This window comes from Mustela erminea, chromosome 8 (genome assembly GCF_009829155.1).
Source record: "Mustela erminea isolate mMusErm1 chromosome 8, mMusErm1.Pri, whole genome shotgun sequence".
Taxonomy (NCBI): Eukaryota; Metazoa; Chordata; class Mammalia; order Carnivora; family Mustelidae; genus Mustela; species Mustela erminea.
The window spans coordinates 107,451,372-107,473,349 of NC_045621.1; the positions used below are offsets into that span (position 1 = coordinate 107,451,372).

Sequence of the window (21,978 nt, forward strand, 5' to 3'; positions counted from 1 at the left end):
CTGAGAATTCCTGATACTCCCTGTCAAGTTTACAGAGGCAAAATTTGGTTGTTGCACCTGTTAGTTATTGCTCGAGACTGTAGTTAAGCAAATTAATGACATCTTCCCTCTGGCAGACACCTGGTTGCTTGCAATCTTCCTGCCAATCAAAGTCATCAGTGGGATTGGCTCAATGTGTTGTATTTGCTGAAGCCAAATGAGTTGCTCTGGCTAAGCCAGACCCTTCCATTTTCTATTGATAAGCGCCAGTGTCAGTCCCATCTTAGACTCCTAGTTTGTGCCTATTATACTTAACTGCCTAGTAAAGGGTACGAAGAGCATCATCATCTTCATTATGACCAACAATTCTTCCATTCATAAGCCAAAATGTTGTTTACTGTCAAGGAATGAACGTCTTAGTGGAAGTTGCTGAATACTGACTCTGGCACTCTCATTTTCTTAAGTATTCTCTTCGAGGCTCCCACTGGTGAGCCCTGTGCTATGTGGTTGTTTTTTCCTAAAAGCACACAGGAACTCAATTTCTGTGATCCTTACACTTCTTAACTATAGGGGAAGAAAGATTAACTAGTGCACTGTGTTCTTATGTAGGGACAAAATCAATGAACAGCTTTGTCAAGAACAATATGCATAATGTTTTATAATAATAATAATGATGATGATGCCACTATTCATCCCACAGTATGACAACAGCAAAAGGTCTGTGCCAAAATTCAGTATATTACTGCTTGATGTGGGGTGAGAACAGAACAAACTATTCTGAGAAACAGTATATATAATGATGCTCAGAATTAACCTCTCTGATTCCGAGGGTCTACTAGTGAGGTGGGAAACCCAATATGGTGGGCTGGCTACACGATTATAAGATGTAGTGCAATTTCAGAAAGTTTAAATGTACTTGTGCCCTGGTGCGGGTGACTCCTTTACTGAGGAAGCTGCCTCAAACTTCCCCATAATATATGCAGTGAGCTTAAAACATACAAAGGCTCACCTAGGATGTATCTGGTGTGGAGCAGCCCTTCAAAACTGGTAGCTATTATTGTGCCAGGGGCAATATTTAGTTTCAGAAACCTGGCATATGCAGGTGATAATGGGAATTAAATCAGAGAGTCACTGGACTTTCATCAGAGTCTCTATAATCCAGTCTCAACTTGATAATTTCTTGATTTAAAATTTATGATCCAATTTAAACTCTCCAAAATTAAGTTGTCTCATCTTGAAAATGAAGATAATACAGATTTTCTACCTCACAAGGATGTTCTGTTTAAATGAGTTGATGGATGGTCTTGGTAGTCATTTTCTGTCTCCCAGCATCAAGAAAATGACTCCTCTGGTTTCTATCACCAGAGCTTAGTTCTGCACCTTCTAGAACTTCGTGAACATAGAATCATGTGGTATGGGTATGTGCTCTTCATGGCTGGCTTCTTTAGCTCAACACATGGTTTGCTGTAGATGCTGTTGGTTATTTTTTAACTACTGAGTAGTAATCCGATCTACTAATGTTCTGAGTTCGATTTACTAGTTTTCTAACTTCTTGGGATGGAGATGTAAATTTTGTTTTAACTTCACTTCTTCCTTTTTTATGTAAAAAGGCATTTAAAGCCGTACATTTTCTTCTAAGGACTGTTTTAGCTGTGTTCCAGAAATGTAGATACATTGTTTTTACCATTATTCAATTCAAACTATTTTCTAGATTCCATTTTGATTTCTTCTTTGACGTATTACGGGTCATTTAGCAGTGTGTTGACTAACTTCCAAACATTTGAGGGTTTCCTAAATAATTTTTTATTATGAGTTCTGAACTTAATTGATCAGAAAACAAAGTATGCTTCTTTATGGTTTAGAATAGGGTCTTTCTTAATGAATATTCCATGTGTGCTTAAAAACAATGTATCTAATCTGTAGTTGTTCAGTGTTCTATGAACATTGATTAGGTTGGTTTCACTGTTTGAATATTCTGTATCCTCACTGGCTTTTCCCCCAACTTGTTCCATTAGTTACTGGAGGAAGATAATAAAAGTCAACTGTAATTGTCACTACTTTGTACCTCCTCCACCCTTTTTGTTTCTGTCAGGTTTACTTCTTATATTTCAAATCTCTGCTGTAGGTGCAGACACTTTTATTTTTCTGGTTTTTTTTTTTCCATAATGACTTAGCCCTTTGTAATTTTAGAGTCTCTTGGTATCTTGCAATACATGCCCTTTGTTTGATAGTAATACAAAAATTCCAGGTTTCATTTATCTACTGTCTGCCTGTAATACTTTCCCCATCCTCTACTTTCAACCTGTAAGTGCCTTTATTATTTAAAAAAAAAAAAAGTGTCATATCAAAAGTACAGAGATGGGCCTTCCCATTCTGTCCAGCCTGACAATTTCTAACTTTTCATTTGACTTTTTGCTCGTTTTTCTTTTAATGTAATTATTAGTTTGGTAAAAATTAAGTCTACTAACAATTCATTTTTTCTTTTTCCTCTTTGTGATTTATTCCTTTGTTTTGCACTTTCTGCCTTATTTTGTGTTAAACTGAGCTTTTTGTTGCTGGTTTGTTGTTCTTATTTTTGTTATTTATTATTATTATTATTATTATTATTATTATTACTATTATTTGGTATCCCATCCTTTCTCTTTTATTGGCTTTGTGGCTATACCTTTTTGGTTTATGTTTATGCATCTTTAACTTATCATGTTTGAATCAAATTTCTATTATATCACTTTGTATACAATGTGGGGCCTTATACTAGTGTAATTCTATTTACCCTATATCCCATTCTTCAGAGTTTTATTGATATATGTTTACTTTTATTTCATAATACTGTATCTCATAATACATTTTTATTTTTCCTCTAAACTGTGAATGAACTTTAAGATGTTTAGGAAAAGAAAACTAGTCTTTTATTTTTAGCCACATATTTATCCCTTTGAGTACTCTTCATTCCTTCTTTCCTATAACTTAACAATTCTACCTTGAATCAATTTCTTCAGATTGTATAACTTATTTAGCAATATTAGCAGTGGGGAGTGTAGAAATTATCTCACCTTTTGTTTTTTCTTCAGAACTGAAAGCTATTTCTGTTGGGTATAGAATGCCAAGTTGATGGTGTCCTACTTTCAGCATTTGTTGTTCTCTCCCATTTCTCATGAGAAGTTGGATGTCATCCTTATTGTTCAGTTGTTATCTTTAGCAGTTGAGCTGGCTTTGGGGGGGTGGTAGCTTCAATGCATCAGTAGGGTTTTACATTATTCTTTGAGAAACTCCCTCCCCTAAATTCAGAATTTTCAGGAGAGTCAGATTCTATTTGGCATATGTGAGAACTTGAGGATTTTCTTGGAGTAACATATGTGGATTTGCAATGATGTTCTTTGACCTCAAGCATGGGAAGGAGATGCAATAGTATCCTAGACCTCACTGGGGCTCCTTTTCTCTCTGCAGACCTTTGCAGGAAACATGAATGCTGACAGCGTGATGCACCACAAGTTACTGCATTCAGTGAGAGCCCGCTTCGTTCGCTTTGTGCCCCTAGAATGGAATCCAAGTGGAAAGATTGGCATGAGGGTGGAGGTCTACGGATGCTCCTATAGTAAGTGTATGCATGAACCCTCGCGCTGGTGTGTTGTGAGCAGCTTTCCCTATATGGTATCAGTTGATCTACATTGAGATGGCAATCTCAATTGTTTTAAAGTCTTTCAAGTCCCCAATAACTTCTACACATTTGAAAATGTAAAAAAAACTCCTCTGTCTAAGAATGAAGGAGCTTTGTGGTGATAATATGATAAGAGCTTAACAACACCACAAAGGTCAAAGTTAAGAGCTCTTGGAGTTTGAATATCATTTGTCCTTGAAGTAGAATAGCAATTTGAGCTCCATTCTTTTCCCAGAAGTGGAATGAAGTATTATAAATTCACCCTTCCTTCAGAACCATAAGGGAACAAAGTTTCTCCCTCTTCACTTGTTCTAGAAGTGGAGGCAAAGGAACATTTCAACCCAGTGTAACCCAGGGAATGCTTCTTTCCTGGAATTATGCTAGCCATCCATTCATTTATGAGTTGTTGGTACATGTGGAAGTGGTTCTCCATCTTGCAAATAAAAGTTATAAATGTGGGTAGAGCTGGCAATCACTCAAGATTAAAGTAACAATTATGCAAGAAATGTAATCATTCCTATAATTCTCCCCTATACATTGTCATCATTATAAATTATTTTTCATTTATTTTTTTAATTTATTTTTATTAACATATAGTATATTATTTGCCCCTGGGTTATAGGTCTGTGAATCATCAGACTTACACATTTCACAGCACTCACCATAGCACATACCCTCCCCAGTGTCCATAACCCAGCCACCCTATCCCTACCCTCTCACCCCCAGCAACCCTCAGTTTGTTTCGTGAGATTAAGAATCTCTTATGATTTATCTCCCTCCCAATTCCATCTTGTTTAATTTTTTCCCTCTCTACCCCCATGACCCCCTGTCCTGCCTCTCAAATGCCTCATATCAAAGAAATCATATGATAATTGTCTTTCTCTGATTGACTTATTTTGCTTAGCATAGTACCCTCTAGTTCCATCCACATAATTGCAAATGACAGGATTTGGGGATTTTTGATGGCTGCATAGTATTTCATTGCATATAGATATAACACTTCTTCTTTATCCGTTCATCTGTTGATGGACATCCATTTTTCCCCCCATAGTTTAGTTATTGTGGACATCGCTACTACAAACATTTGGGTGCACATGCCCCTTCAAATCACTACATTTGTATCTGTAGGATAAATACCTAGTAGTGCTATTGCTGGGTCATAAGGTAGCTCTATTTTCAACTCTTTGAGAAACCTCCATGCTTTTTCCAGAGTAGCTTTACTAGCTTGCAATTCCCACCAAAAGTGTAGGAGGGTTCCCTTTTCTCCAAATCCTCTCCAACACCTGTCCTTTCCTAACTTGTTAATTTTAGTGATTCTGACTGGTTTAAGGTGGTATATCATTGTGGTTTTGATTTGTATTCCCCTGATGCCAAGTGATGTTGAACTTTTTTTCATGTGCCTGTTGGCTATGTGAATGTTGTCTTTGCAGAAATTTCTCTTCATGTCTTCTTCCCATTTCTGGATCAGATTATCTGTTCCTTGGGTGTTGAGTTTGATAAATTCTTTACAGATTTTGGATACTAGCCCTTTATCTGGCATGTCATTTGAAAATATCTTCTCCCATTCTGTCAGTTGTCTTTTGGTTTTGTTGACTGTTTCCTTTGCTGTGGAAAATCTTTTGATCTTGATGAAGTCCCAATAGTTCATTTTTGCCTTGCTTCCCTTGCCATTGGCGATGTTTCTAAGAAGAATTTACTCTGGCTGAGGTTGAAGAGGTTGCTGCCTGTGTTTTCCTTAAGGATTTTGGTGGATTCTGGGATTCCTGGGTGGCTCAGTGGGTTAAAGCCTCTGCTTCGGCTCAGGTCATGATCCTGGTGTCCTGGGATCAAGCCCTGCATCAGGCTCTCTGCTTGGCAGGAAGCCTGCTTCCTCTTCTCTCTCTCTCTCTGCCTACATCTCTGCTTACTTGTGATCTCTATCTGTCAAATAAATAAATAAAATCTTTAAAAAAAAAAAAAGATTTTGGTGGATTCCTATCTCACATTGAGGTCTTTCATCCATTTGGGTCTACTTTTGTGTGTAAGGAAATGGTCCACTTTCATTCTGTGCATGTGGCTGTCCAATTTTCCCAAAACCATTTTTTGAAGAGACTGTCTTTTTGCCATTGGACATTATTTCCTGCTTTGTCGAAGATTTGTTGACTATAGAGTTGAGGGTCCATTTCTGGACTCTTAATCTGTTCAATCTTAATTGAACTATGTGTCTGTTTTTGTGCCAGTACCATACTGTCTTGATGATAACAACTTTGTAATAGAGCTCGAAGTCTGGAATTGTGATGCTGCCAACTTTGGTTTTCTATTTCAACATTACTCTGGCTATGTGGGGCTTTTCTGGCTCCACATACATTTTAGGATTATTTGTACCATTTCTTTAAAGAAAATTGATAGCATTTTGATAGGGATTGCATTAAAAGTGTAGATTGCTCTAGGTAGCATAAACATTTTCACAATATGTGTTCTTCCAATCCAGGAGCATGGAACATTTTTCCATTTCTTTGTGGCTTCCTCAATTTCTTTCATGAGTACTTTATAGTTTTTTGAGTATAGATTCTTTGCCTTTTTGGTTAGGCTTACTCCTATGTATCTTATGGTTTTGGGTGCATTTGTAAATGGGATTGACTCCTTAATTTCTCTTTCTTCTGTTGGTATATAGAAATGCAAGTGATTTCTGTGCATTGCCTTTATATCCTGATACTTTACTGAATTCCTGTGTGAGTTATAGCAGTTTTGAAGTGGAGTCTTTTGGGTTTTCCATATAAAGTATCATATTATCTGCAAAGAGTGAGAGTTTGACTTCTTCTTTGATGATTTGGATACATTTTATTTCTTTTTGAATTGTGATTGCTGAGGCTAGGACTTCTAGTACTATGTTGAATAGCAGTGGTGATAGTGGACAGCCCTGCCATGTTCCTAACCTTAGGGGAAAGCTATCAGTTTTTCCCCATTGAGAATGATATTTACTGTGGGTTTTTCATAGATGGCTTTAATGATATTTAGGTATATACCCTCTATCCCTACACTTTGAAGAGTTTTGATCAAGAAAGGATGTTGTACTTTGTCAAATGCTTTTTCAGTATCTATTGAGAGTATGATATGGTTCTTGTTCTTCCTTTTATTAATGTATTGTATCACATTGATTGGTTTGTGGATGTTGAACCAACCTTGCAGCCCAGGTTAAATCCCACTTGGTTTTGGTCAATAATCCGTTTAATGTACTGTTGGATCCTATTGGCTAGTATTTTGGTGAAAATTTTTGCATCCATGTTCATCAAGGATATTGGTCTATAATTCTCCTTTTTAATGGGGTCTTTGTCTGGTTTTGGGATCAAGGTAATGCTAGCCTCATAAAATGAGTTTTGAAGTTTTCCTTCCATTTCTATTTTTTGGAACAGTTTTGAAAGAATAGGTATTAATTCTTCTTTAAATGTTTGGAAGAATTCCCCCTGGGAAGCCATCTGGCCCTGGCCTCTTTTTTCTTGGGAGATTTTTGATTACTGCTTCAATCTCTTTACTGGCTATGGATCTGTTCAGGTTTTCTATTTCCTCCTGGTTCTGTTTTGGTAGTTTATATTCCTCTAGAAATGCATCCATTTTTTCCAGATTGCCAAATTTACTGGATATAGTTGCTCATAATATGTTCTTAAAATTTTTTGTATTTCTTTGGTGTTGGTTGTGATCTCTCCTCTTTCATTCATGATTTTATTAATATGGGTCCTTTCTCTTTTCTTTTTGATATGTCTGGCCAGGAGTTTATAAATCTTATTAATTCTTTCAAAGAATCATCTCCTAGTTTTGTTGATTTGTTCTACTGTTCTTTTGGTTTTTATTTCATTGATTTCTGCTCTGATCTTTATTATTCCTCTTCTCCTGCTGGGTTTAGGTTTTCTTTGCTGCTCTTTATCCAGCTCCTTTAGGTATAGGGTTAGGTTGTATATTTGAGACCTTTCTTATTTCTTGAGAAAGGCTTGTATCGCTATATACTTTCCTCTCAGGACTGCCTTTGCTGTGTCCCACAGATTTTGAACAGTTGTATTTTCATTTTCATTTGTTTCCACGAATTCTACTCTTTAGTAGAATGTTCTTTAGCCTGTATTTGTGTTCTTTCCAACTTTCTTCTTGTGGTTGAGTTCTAGTTTCAAAGCATTGTGGTCTAAAAATATGCAGGGAATGATCCCAATCTTTTGGTACTGGTTGAGACCTGATTTGTGACCCAGGATGTGAACTATTCTGGAAAGTGTTCCATGGACACTAAAGAAGAATTTGTATTCTGTTGCTTTGGGATGGACTGTTCTGAATATGTATGTGATGTGCATCTATCCAATGTGTCATTTAAAGCCTTTATTTTATTTCTTTGTTGATCTTTTGCTTAGATAATCTGTCCATTTCAGTGAGGGGGGTGTTAAAGTCCCCTACTATTATTGTATTATCAATGATATGTTTCTTTGATTTTGTTATTAATTGGTTTATGTAATTGGCTGCTCCCATCTTAGGGGCATAGATATTTAAAATTGTTAGATCTTCTTGTTAGACAGACCTTTTATGTATGATATAGTGTCCCTCCTTATCTCTTATTATGGTCTTTGTCTCTACATCTAATTTATATGATATAAGGATTGCCACCCTATCTTTCTTTTGTGTTCATTAGCATGGTAAATTGTTTTCCACCCTCTCACTTTATTTTATTTTTTAAATTTAATTTTACTTTTATAGTATACCAAGATTTATTGTTTATACACCACACCCAGTGCTCTATGCAATATCTGCCCTCCTTAATACCCACCACCAGGCTCACACAAAACCCTCAGTTTGTTTCTCAGAGTTCACAGTCTCTCATTCTTTGTCTCCCCCTTCTGATTTCTGCCAGTTCACTTTTCTTTTCCTTTTCCTAATGTCCTCCTTGATAGTCCTTATGCTCCAAAAGTAAGTGAAACCATATGATAATTGACTTTCTCTACCTCACTTATTTTGCTCCACATAATCTCCTCCAGTCCCATCCTAATATCTGAGATCTATAAAGAATTCCTCAAACTCAACACTGAAACAACAAATAATCGTGTCAAAAAGTGGACAGAAGATATGAACAGATACTTCTCCAAAGAAGACATATAAATGATTAACAGACACATGAAAAAAATATTCATTATCATTAGCCATCAGGGAGACTCAAAACCACATTGGGATGCCACCTTACACTAGTTAGAATGGTCACAATTAACAAGACAGCAAACAATAAGTGTTGGAGTGATGTGGAGAAAGGGGAGCCCTCTTATACTGTTGGTGGGATGCAAGTTAATGCAGCCGCTTTGGAAAACAGTGTGGAGATTTCTTAAGAAATTAAAAATAGAGCTACCCTCTGACCCTACAATTACATTACTGGGTATTTACCCTAAAGATACAGTTGTAGTGAAAAGAAGGGCCACATGCATCCCAATGTTATAGCAGCAATGGCCACAATCACAAAACTGTGGAAAGAGCCAAGATGCCCTTCAACAGATGAATGGATAAAGAAGATATGGTCCATATATACAATGGACTATTATGCCTCCATCAGAAAGGATAACATCCCCTCACTTTAAATCCGGAGGTATCTTTGGGTCTAAAATGAGTTTCTTGTAGATAGCATATCCATGGGTCTTCTTTTTTTATCCATTCTGATGTCCTATGTCTTTTGATTGGGGCATTTAGTCCATTTACACTCAGTGTAACTACTGAAAGATATGAATTTAGTGCCATTGTATTTTCTGTAAGGTGACTTACTGTATATTGTCTCTGTTCCTTTCTGGTCTGTTAATTTTAGGCTCTCTCTTTGCTTAGAGGACCCCTTTCAATATTTCCTATAGGGCTGGTTTGGTTTTTGCAAATTCTTTTAATTTTTGTTTGTCCTCAAAGCTTTTTATCTCTCCTTCTATTTTCAATGACAGCCTAGCTGGTTATAGTATTCTTGGCTATGTATTCTTCTTGTTTAGTGTTCTGAATATACCATGCCAGTCCATTCTGGCCTGCCAGGTCTCTGTGGAATGGTCTGCTGACAAACTAATATTTCTGCCATTGTATGTTACAGACCTCTTGTCCCATGCTACCTTCAGGATTCTCTTTGTCACTGAGATGTTAAGTTTTACTATTAGATCATTGGGTGTGGACCTATTTTAATTGATTTTGAGGGGGATTCTCTGTGCCTCCTAGAGTTTGATGCTTATTCCCTTTGCCAAATTAGGAAAATTTTCTGCTATAATTTGCTCCAATATACCTTCTGCCCCCGTTCTCTTTCTTCTTCTTCTGGGATCCCAATTATTCTAATATTGTTTTGTCTTATGATATTACTTATCTTTCAAATTCTCCCCTCATGGTCCAGTAGTTATTTGTCTCTCTTTTGCACAGCTTATTATTCTCCACCATTTGGTCTTCTATATCACTAATTCTCTCTTCTGGCTCATTTATCCTAGTAGTAAGAGACTGCATTTTTTTTATTGCACCTCATTAATAGTTTTTTTTTTCAACTTAGTTATATTTTAGTTCTTTTATTTTTCCGGAAAGGTATTTTGTTTCTCTAGAAAGGGATTCTCTAACATCCTCCATGCTTTTTTTTTTTGAGAGCAGTTAATACCTTTATATTCATCAGTCTGAGCTCTAGTTCTGACATATTACTAATGTCCATATTGGTCAGGTCCCTAGCTGTCAGTACTGCTTCTTTTTTTTTTTTTTTTGTGGTGAGTTTTTTTTTGCCTTGTCATTTTCTCTAGATAAGAACAGATGAATGAGAGAACAATATACCAAAAAGGTAGCAACAATCTCAGAAAGACATACACTAACCAAATCAGAAGAGACCCAAAGCCATGGGAAAAGAAGAAAGAAAGAAAGAAAGAAAGAAAGAAAGAAAGAAAGAAAGAAAGAAAGAAAGGAAGAAATGTATATAGGTAAATAGACTGGTGAATAGAACAGAGCCACAAACTGGATTTTGGTTGTATCTTTGTCTGTTAGAAGAAACTACCTCCCACAATTTTAAAGAAAGAAAAATTTATATATACAAAAATAAGGGTAAGCATGATGAAGGGATGGAATATAACTATAAAGATGAAAATTTAAAAAGATTCTTGAAAAGGAATTGCTAAGATAAGAAGTTGATTGAAAAAGGAAAAGAAAAAAAAAGAGGAAAGAATGTGATCAGGCTGGAGTCTAGATCAAAGCCATGTGCTAGATTTATGGTATAGTTTGATGTTTTGGAAGAAATTGTATCCCAAAATGTTAAAGAAAAAAAAAACTATATGTATACAAAATATAAGGTTAAATACATTGAAGGGATAAAATATGAATATAACATAGGAAAAAGTTTTAAAAAGGTATTGATAAAATAGTTTTAAAAAGTTAAAAGAGGAAAGGGAAAAATTTTTAAAAATAGAATAAGAAAAAATAAAATTAAAAAATTTTAACTTTGAGGAAAAAACAAAAAAAGAACAAGAACAAGAACAACAACAAAAAAAAAAACAACAACAGAAAATTTAACTTTGAAAGACTAAAGGATCATGGGAAGAGAGCCATGAATTCTATGCACTGCTTTCCCCTAGCTCTGGAGTTCCACAGTTCTCATTGATTGGTAAACTTGATTTTGGCTGGATGTTCTTGCTGATCATTTTGGGGGAGGGACCTGTTGCAGTGATTCTCAAATGTCTTTCCAGGAGATGGAATTGTGCCACCCTTGCCTGGGGCCAGGTTAAGTACTCTGTTTGGTTTTGGTCTCTGGAGTTTTTGTTCCCTGAATGCTTTCTGTACAGCTTTGGAGGAGGAGAATGAAGATGGCTGCCTCTTAATCTGTGGCCCCATAGGAGCCGTGAGCTCAGAGCCCCACTCCTTAGTGTACCCTCAGAGAAAAGAAGTCCATCAGTCCCATTTCTCTGGTCTCTCCGGTTGCACTCCAAGCTCACCTGGCTTGTGATGGAGAGTTTCTATCTCTGACCCACACCTCCATTTGGAGTCACCAAACCTAGCTCATTCTTACAGAACACTCCCATGCCACTCCTCCCTGAGGAGGAAGGTGAGTCTCCCCAGAACCACTGTTTTTTGGGTCCCTGCCCAAAAATCAGTGGTCCAACTGTGCCTCGGATCATGGTTTAAGGTAATCCTGAACTGAGAGCCTACTGCTTGGTTCCATCTCTGCATCTGGCTTCCTTGCTCTGATATCTGGGAGCTCTGCCACACTCAGAAACCCCCAGTTTTTTTGTGACCCTGCAGGTCCTGAGACTATAGTGTCTCAGCAAGGGCTCTAATCCCTGCTTAGCCTCTGGAGTGATATCTCTCAGACTTCTAAAAGTTCCGATTTTATGTTCTTTGGCTCTTCCACCTGCTGGGAGCCAGCCTCTCCCTCCACAGTCTATCTTCCTGAATGTTGCCTCAGATTCATTTCTCCACATGTCCTATTTTCTGGAAAGTGGTCAATTTTCTGTTACTAGAATTGCTGCTCTTCTTCTCTTCTCTCTCCTGTTGAGTTTGCAGCTCTTCAGAATGGTTTGATAACTATCTAGCTGAACTCCTGGGACCTGATGATATTTAGGTCTCCTACTCCTTCACTGTCTTGCTCCTCTCCTCCATAACTTATTTTTCTACCTTAGCAGTTACACCTCCTGCTTATATGCCCAAACCCAGTGACTTCTAATGAAGGAACACACATGATTGCTACCACTAAAACTCAGCAAGTCCTGTTGAAGTGTCTATTTGGTTACATGCTTGTACTCATTTCTGTAATGTGGTCAACTGAATGCCTATATCAGAATCAACTGGAGTTCTCATTAAAAATGCATTTGCCTAGCTATGTCCTATACATCCTGGATTGGGATTCTGGGCACAGGGACCCAGAAAGTTGAGTATTAATAAGCTCCCTAGAGAAGCTATGGACACAGAGTGTCGGGTAAAAATAAATACCTGCACAGAGGCAATGTACTTATGAAATGATTGTCTTTATCTTGCACAAGCACTTCCAGAAAGAATGTGTTAAAACAGCAGATACATCAACAAACCATTACGCTAGGGATACACTGCCTTCCACTCTAGCCCTTCCATAACAAAGCATAGAATATCTAAGAGGGTATATGCTTCCTATCCCAGGATATCTGGTGCACCCAGATTCTCTTGTTACCTCTTTTGTTGATAACAGCTGTCACTACTTTGAGCTTTATTTTTAAGTACAATGTGAACCTTTCATGCTGAAGTAAAATGTTGTTTATATTATAACTTCAGCCATCTATTTTGGTGTAACAATCCTATTACTATTTAACGTGTCCTCATTGTTTTCTGCCAGTCCTGTCTGTTGTCCTTCAAAATCATTGTTCTGTGTGCATGCATAGAAAGACTCAGAGCATCAAGTGAATAGCAGACTGTAGGGTTGAAAGTGGCCTTTGAGCAACAGGTCCAGCTTTTTCTAGTGCAGGCTCCTTTGAGAATCTGATGGCCACAAGAGACCCTCTCTTAAGAAAAGTGCCCACAGTAACATTTTTTTAAATTTATTTTTTATTTATTTTCAGTATAACAGTATTCATTATTTTTGCACAACACCCAGTGCCCCATGCAATCTGTGCCCTCTATAATACCCACCACCTGTACCCCAACCTCCCATCCCCCGCCCCTTCAAAATCCTCAGATTGTTTCATTTTTCTTTGTAATTAGATTTTTCTACAATATTCAGAAGTCCACAGATCTGTTACCCCTCAATTCTTGACCAAACTAACTGCCCCGGATTTGGAGTAGCCCAGTCTTTCATGGATTCCTTTCCAGGTAGGCTCCTGGTCTATCGAGTTCATCCCCTCAGGGGATAACTTACACTTAGGTACCTAGTATGAGTGATGGGACACAGATGTCTGAGACCATCCTCAAACCAGCACCTGGTCTTTTTCAGTCACTAGTTCTGGTGCCTTGCTGCTTTTGCCCTTGGGTGTGTGGGTGGGTGGGTGGGGGCAGATCTCTCATTTCTACCTAAAAACACATTTCAGTGTGTCCTCTGGATTCCCACTTTCTTTCAACATCATCTTATCCACCATTTCAACTGGACCATTCCTAAAATTATAAAACTTTGCTATATAAGCTATCAAACAAAGTAGCAACAACAAAATTCCTATGGCTCTACTTAGCAGCTACTTCTCCTTCTTTCCCTTTCCCCAGAATATCTTCTCTCCAAACCTTGTCTGAGGTTACTCTTTCCACCTGCTCACCTCCCAGTATACTACAGCTGTTTCTATTCAAGTCCATACACATGTGGTGTTCAGTTTAAAGTGTCAGCTTGTCTAGGCTATAGTCCAGATAATCAAGCAAACATGAATCTAGGTGTTGCTGTGATGGGTGAACAATCACTGAACTTTAGCTAAATGAGATTAACCTTGATCTCCCAGTGGGCTGGATTCAGTCAGTTGAAAGGTTGTAAGATCAGAAGTGAGGTTTCCCTGAAGAAGAAGAATTTCTACATGTGCTGTGTGGCTTCACCTCCTGCCAGAGTTTCTGGCTGGCCCCTCCTAATCTGACAACATGAATTTCAGACTTGTCTAGTCAGACCCCAAAATTGTGTAAGCCATTCCTTGTAATGTATCTGTATCTGTACCTCTATCTCTCTATCTCTATCTATCTGTCATCTATTTATCTATCTGTCAATCACCTAATCCTATTTGTCTGGGGGAACCCAGAGTAATAGAATGTCCCACAGAAACTACTTTAGTCAAGACCACCAGTGACCTCCACATTATCAACTCCAATGGTCACTTCATTTTTCTCATTTCACTCAACTACTCAGTAGTATTGAGTTCAGTTAGCCACTTCTGCTTTTTAAAAACCTGGTTTTCCCTTCTAGATTACTTGTGACCTATGCTAAATCCCAAGCCTCAGTCTCAGGACTTCTTCCACTGTCCAGCAATACCACATGCTGAGCTTAATTTATAGAGTTCCATAAATTTAAATACTGTGGATATGCTGATCATTTCATGCCAGGCTTTTTCTACCTGAGGGCTTTGCACATTTTGTTCCCTAGGAGCAACAGCTTTTTTCAATAATTTACACGGTTTGTTCCTTCAGTCAATGTAATTTTCAATTCTGGTGCCACCTCTTCAGAGAAGTCCACTCTGGTGGCCACTCTAAATTATTTCCTGTGCATTAACTATCATCCCCTCACTATATAATGTGGTTTTATATTCTTCCTGATGCCTATCACAAACCAGAATCTTGTTCCTTTGTTTTGTTTGCTTACTCAAATCCCTGCACCACAATGTAAGTTCCATGAGAACAGGTACCTTGTATGTTAATTCTCAATACCTAATAGGATCAAATGGGTAGTTAACACATATCTGTGGAATGAATGGATATGTATATCAGCATGGGCAACCATGTAATTTTCCTGTAATTACTTACTATTAATACACCCATTGTAGTTTCTGGGGAACTGTTTTTTGTTTTTTTGTTTGTATTTATTTATTTACTTCCTATGGGTTTATAAATCTTTTTCTTAGAATTCCGCTCGGGTATGTTGCTCAAGATTGGTAGAAAACTTATAGTTCTATAATTTCTTAAGACTTCAAGTTTTAACAATCTGAAATACCTGCACATGTATACTTTCATCACATTCATCACTCATTTAGTCATTCAGTTGAGAACTTTACTTAGCACTTAAGTTACACCAAGTATAGAGTACCTGGGTGGCTCAGTCAGTTAAGTATCTGCTTTTAGCTCAGGTCATGATCCCAGGATCCTAGGATCGAGCCCCATATCAGTCTCCCTGCTCAGTGTAGAGCTGCTTCTCCCTTTTCTCTCCCTCTGCCTTTCCCCCTGCTCATTTTCTCTCTCTCTCAAACAAATAAAAAAAACTTAAAAAAAAAAAAAAAGATACACTAAGCATCATGCAGAGGCCTAAGGGATGTAAGAAATAAAAAATACCTTAGAGGGGTGGGGTTATGGACATTGGGGAGGGTATGTGCTATGGTGAGTGCTGTGAAGTGTGTAAACCTGGCGATTCACAGACGTGTACCCCTGGGGATAAAAATACATTATATGTTTACAAAATTTTTTTTTTAATTAAAAAAAAAACCTTTTCCCAGACTTTTATAAGTCCTGTATTCTTTTCTTTGAAGCACTTTTTTTTTTTTTTATGGTCACATGTCACTAATTGATTATATAATTGTTTCTTTGACATATGCCTCCCCTGGCTAGACTCTAGGTTTCAAAAAGTCAGTCACTGCCTGTCAGGTATGTTGGGTACCTGGTGTACTTTCAGTAAGCATTCACTGAATGATTGACATTGCTGATAGTCAAAGATGGAGTCAAGAGCATGTAAATAAAAACATGCCAAAAAGGATTGAATGTGCCTGGTAGAAATCTTAAAAGGGAGCCAAAGGGGCAAAGAGGACAAAGTAAGCAGGTGTCACTGTTGATGTCAGAAAGATTCGCCTGTCCACCTTAGCTGCGTCTTAAAAGTTGAGTAGTAACTTCCCCAGCACAGAAAGAATTGCCAAGAAGCAGGTGGGGACTGACACATAGGGAGGCAGGGGCAAGGCCTCAGGGCTTTGTCATTTTAGTGCACAAGAGACAAGGACAGGAAAGTGGGAAGCTGAAGCCATTTGCCTCTCTCTGCTCCAACATTTTTTTTTTTCAGTAGCTTAAATAAAATTCATCAGCCCGTAGGAAGAAGGGCATTGATAGTAAGAGATAGTCCTTCCTCTTTGCTAAGCTCTCTTGGGCTTCACTTCCTTCTTAATAAAGGCCACCTTTTCTGGTTTGAAAAGCATCCTCCGTGTTGGAGGAGTCAAAGCAGGCCTTCTCTCACTATCTTTCCGTCATCCTTCAACATTGCAGACTGGGCCCAACTGGAGGCTTTTGTTCGGTTTTATTTGCTTTCTTTGACCCCCTTTCTTCTTGAATTCTCCAAACCTGGCTTGAAAATCCATGCCTGCAGATTTTTTTTTTTTTTTTCTGTAAACCCCATTCACGTGATCATGTGGGTCCTGGTGCCTATGTGCCTTGTCCTGCCTATCCTAGCCATGCTTGTCCCTCCTCTTTCCTCAGCCAACATGGCAGCAGCTGTTCTCCGTGGTCTCCCTGCTTCTAGGGCCTTCCTGATAGGAGCACTGACTCATTGTTCAAGGGATCCCCATAGCATTTGGAAGAGCCCACACTTCTCCACCCCTGTCATCTGCTGCATTCCCCATATTCAACTTCCACTGAGTGTCATGTACAGTTCCCTGCAAAGACATAAGCTTCTCTCTGGATTCCATGTTTTCATATTTGCAGCTGTCTCTTTTTTTTTTCTTTTTTTCGTGAAAAATCCTCTTTCTCCTTCACCAGGATGACTACGGATTTCCCCTCACTAGCCAGATCAAATATCACCTACTTCTGAAATCTTTTGCCTCCTGGACCTTGCCGTGTGATCTCTTTTTAGGTTTTATGTTTCAGTTCTAGGTCTTATCTTGTTAAATTAAAGTTACCTGGTGCTTCCTCACCTAATAACCAGTCTGTTCTGTAAGATGGGATCATGTCCTACCTTTCTGCTACTCAGAACCTAGATCAGTGCCTGATGGCTGCTGTATGCTCCATGAATATTTAATGTGTATTTAATTTTTAGATCTAAAGGCTAGCCATCCTTATTCATTTTTGAAATTTTTATTGCATATTTTAGTGTTTTTTTGCATATTTTACCATTTTATTGTATTTTTAAAATTACAATGTTTGTATAATATTCTTTCTAATGAAGGCCTCCTTTCTCTTGTGTGTGTGGTATATATAATGACATACATATATGTGTATTTTATAAGTAATAAAAATTATGAGCTTATTAGGCTCTTCCTTGTACATGGGTTTCCTTAATACCTCATGTTATTTCTCTTTGAATAACTGAGATTATCAGCGGTTGCAGTTCCCAAATTGAATGTGTTTAGAGCCTCCTTAAGCTATTCTCGTATTATGCTGCCTTAAAATCTCTAGAAGTGAAAGTGTATCTCCATTTTCCTTAAGTATTAATGTTTTAAAAAATATTATCTTCTTAATTGGCTTCATTCTATTTTATTTGTTTATTTTTAAAGATTTTATTTATTTGAGAGAGACTGCACAAGCAGGGGGAGGAGCAGAAGGAGACCAACAAGCAGACCCCACCCCCACCCCGCCCCCAAGAGCAGGGACTTAGAGCTCTATCCTAGGACCCTGAGATCACTACCTGCACCGCTGAAACCAAGGGTCAGATATTTTGACCAACTGTGCCACCCAGGCATGCCCTGCCTTCATTCCCTTTTATACATTCCAAGGTGACTATCCCATTTTACAGAAGTTCCCATTGCTTTCACATCACCAATGCTATCTTTTTTGCCATGGTCACAAGGAAGTTCCAAGCAAACAATTCCTTTGTGTACTCAATAGAATGGACAATGGAATCAATGGTCTGTTCATAAAAGCATGCACCTTCCAGCAAATCTTGTTGACTTATTTGAGCCTCTGTTTTCTCATCTGCAAATCACAGTGATAATTATTTTAAAGACCATGACATCACTTCAGAGTTATTCTGTATCAAGCATAGAATGGAGTATGTAGTCAATAGTCTGTGTAATTGACAGCTAGTAGTAGTGGGGGTATGTGTTCATAGAAGAAAGCCCTGTACTGCCACTACATGTTGCCTTTTGGGGAAACGTTGGTCTTATCTTCTATTAGATGAGGGGCCTCTCTTGGATTTAGATATATTCTGCCCTTGTCTCTCCTTCTGCTGTCATAGACTCTGGGATCTCAGTTCTTAGTAGCCTTTGGGTTCTCTCTCTGTTTTCAAGAATAGGATCAAATGTGGTCTCCCATGGCATTACACAAAGACTAAAATACAAATTCTTCTCCTATTACAATTGCTACTGCTAAATAATTCTAGGGAGAACCAAGAAAATAATTTTTAACATCCTTCTAGATAGTTATTCTGAACATGTTATACCCTCTTCTTGCTGTGCATCCATTTCAGTATGACTATGACACATTTCCACGTACAAATGTTTGGCAACCAAACTTGCGACATTACATTCTCATAAGAATTCTTGAATACCTCCTCCATTACCACTTTTCCTTCTGTGTCACCACTGTTGTCAAGTGGGATACCTGGTTTTTGAATTTTGCATGGGTGTTTTCTCCCTCTGACCAATTTTCAGTTCGATTCTTTTGAACCAAACATGTTTGTGCAGGTGAACCAAGTAAATAAAAGACACGGGTTCTGCTACATCACTGAGCTGCTGTTATAAAGAGACATGCTTAAATAAAGATGTCAGTACAGAATTGTGCAAAATAATTCATCTCATGTTGAGTCTACAAAATAAGAAGGGGGGTAATGAAGAGAACTATTCTGAGTTGTAATTAGTGGGGATGCTTTCTGGGAGAGAGAGCCAGTATCTTCCCTGTTTGTGACAACTTGTCCATCATTAAATTATAATTTCCATTAGAAATGTCACCATCTATCATCAACATCCCCTCCCCCACTGTCATTTAATATGTTCAGTATGGTGCAATACACTCCAAACCTCAACAGTCTTTCAGATAGGAATGACTGACTATTCCTATGTACTATACAAAGAGAGACTAAAATTTATAAATGTGAAGTGACTTTTAGATAAGTAATTTGCATCCTAAACCAAATATTTCTTCTGAGCTCTAAAAATATATATTCATTTGCCTGATTGATATCTCAATTTGGTTATGTCATAAATAGCTCAAATTTAACATATCCCAAAGGGAACTCTTAAAGTCAACTTGTATCCTCTAACCACACTCAGTTTCTTCTTGTTGTGGACTTCCTTATCTCAGTAGATAACACGAGTTGCCTGAACCAGCCATGGGGAGCTTTCTTTAAATCTCTGCTCTCCCTTATTTACCATAGCAGTTCTATCAGCAAGCTCTATCAACAATACTTCCAAAATTCATTACAAATATGTCCATTTCTTTTCATCCAGCCTGGTTCAGTTATATCTCCTATCACCTGGATTTTTAACTCAGGAACCCACTTTCCTTTTTTTTTTTTTTTTTTTTCTTTCTTTCTTTTAGTCCATTATCTCTGCAGCAGTCAGCAGGATTGTCATAAAAAGCAGAGTTGAGCCACTTCCTGTTGAAAACCTTTTGCTGGCTTCTGCCTATACTTAATAAAACCAAAGTCATATATGTGCATGAAGAAGAGGTCCTAGAGCATCTGGCCTTCACTTATTTCCCTGGCCTCACCACCCCATGACATCCCCTCCCTACCTGGGCTCAAGCTTTATTGGCTTCTGTTCTGCCTTCTGTCATGCCATGTTCCCTCCTATCTCAAGGCCCTTGAATGGGTTGATCACTCATTGTCTGGAGGGCTCCCCACCCCTTCTACCTTATTTTTTTATTATTAGGTTCAATTAGCCAACATATAGTACATCATTAGTTTTTGATGTAGTGTTCAATGATTCATTAGTTGGATATAACAATCAGTGCTCAATCACCCCAGGTATCCTCCTTAATACCCATCTCCTGGTTACCTCATCCCCCCACACCCTTCCCATCTGTAACCCGCAGTTTTTTTCCCCAGAGTCCTGAGTCTCTCATGGTTTGTCTCCCTCTCTGATTTATTCCCATTCTGGTTTCCCTCCCTTCCTCTATGCGGCTCCATGCAAGTCTTTATGTTCCACATATAAGTGAAACCATAGGATAATTGTTTTTCCCTGCTTGACTTATTTCACTTGCATAATGTCCTCCAGTTCCATCTAGGTCAATGCAAATGGTGGGTATTCATCCTTTTTGATAGCTGAGTAGTATTTCATTGTATATATGGACCACATCTTCTTTATTCACTCATTGTGTCCACAATAGCTAAACTGTGAAAGGAGCCAAGATGTCCTTCAACAAAGGAAAGGATAAAGAAGATGTGGTACACACATCTAATAAGTATATTAAATATATATTAAATACTAACTCAGGCATAATCCCTGGGTAGAGGTCCCAGAATAACTGATTTTTTTTTCCCCTGTTCCTGGGTGATTGTTATATGGAACCAGAATTTAAAACCTTATTGTCAAATTTCTCTTCTAATTATGAGAGTCACTTCATTCTTTGTCTACGTTGTTATTTTCTTGCCTGTGATTGTGAATCTTAAGGATTTAAAATGAAATATAGGCACTATTAAAGACAGTACACAATAATATTAGATGTGTGGGTACATTTACCACCAGAGATGCAATCCTAGCTTGTCAACTATTATCAACTATTGGTTGTATAATTCTGGACAATCTTGTGTTTTCTGTGGATACAGCTTCCTTTTTAGTGAAAAGAGAGGTAAAAATAATGCTCATTTCGTATCACAAACTGCCTGAAAGAGTACTTGGCATATGGTAACCATTTAAAAAGTATTAGCTATCATTATCATTATCTTCATTTGTATTTATACTGGTCACCACCCTTTTCCCCCTTTTTCCTTTCCTCTCTTATTCAGGACCACATTCCAACTGCTCCTCAGGGGAAAGAGGCAAACTTTTTTATACACCCTCACGAGGCCACCTGGTGACTTTAGGCTATGTGGACTTCTGTCCAGGGGCTTCTACTTGAATTCCTTTCCATATGGGAAGCTAATTAATTTTAAAAAGCATTATAAATTCTGATAAGGCATAACGATCTGTAAGACTTCCCAATCTCATTAAAAATTAGAACTGTCATTTTATACTTCAAGTTGCCTCTTTACACACCAAAAAAAGACTTTGCGGCTATTTGGTTAATTATGGACAAGTGGTGTCATGCAAAATTCATCAGCTTCAGAGCTGACATCATATCCTAATTCCCCAAATAAAATTTTGTTGCCCCGGTTTCAGCTGCTCACTTTGTTGTGGTTCTCATCCTCTGGGGCCATTTGTTATACATGGTAGAGTCCATAAAGTTGTAAATTTCACCTTTGACATGTGAAGGCCCATATCACAGGGCACCTCAAAAGGCTGAGTTTATAGCAATGCAAATCCTGAAGGGGACAGAATGATAGCAGTCAGGCCTGAGGGCTTGGAGACCTCAGTGTTTGTGGTCTTTGAATCCCACTTTGGAAATCATAGCATCATACAAATGGAAATACAAATGGAAATGATAGCTTGTTGCAATTCCTTCATTCTACAGCAGAGGAAATTTAGTCCCAGAAAGGTCTTAAAATTTGAGTTAGTCAGCTTCTTTTTTTCTCTTTCTCTTCTCTGAGTTCATAGAGGAATAACTAACTAACTAAATAAATAAATACAAACAAAACAAAACAAAACAACAACAACCAAAAAAAGAACCCTCTTCTGGGAAGAGACCAGTTTACATATATATTTGCAGTAAGAGCACATTAACTCAAAAAACCAATGATATTCTACCTTGTCAACTTTTCT

At 37.9% G+C, this 21,978-nt stretch overlaps 1 protein-coding gene across 2 annotated transcripts in view; it reads left to right on the forward strand.

The window, feature by feature from the left end:
• Positions 1-21,978, forward strand: part of CNTNAP5 (contactin associated protein family member 5) — an 825,683-nt gene that overhangs the window by 333,978 nt on the left and 469,727 nt on the right. For both annotated transcript variants that reach the window (XM_032353926.1, XM_032353927.1), the window contains exon 4: positions 3,427-3,574. In XM_032353926.1, the coding sequence (XP_032209817.1) occupies positions 3,427-3,574 (148 nt within the window). The remainder of the gene's footprint in view (positions 1-3,426; positions 3,575-21,978) is intronic.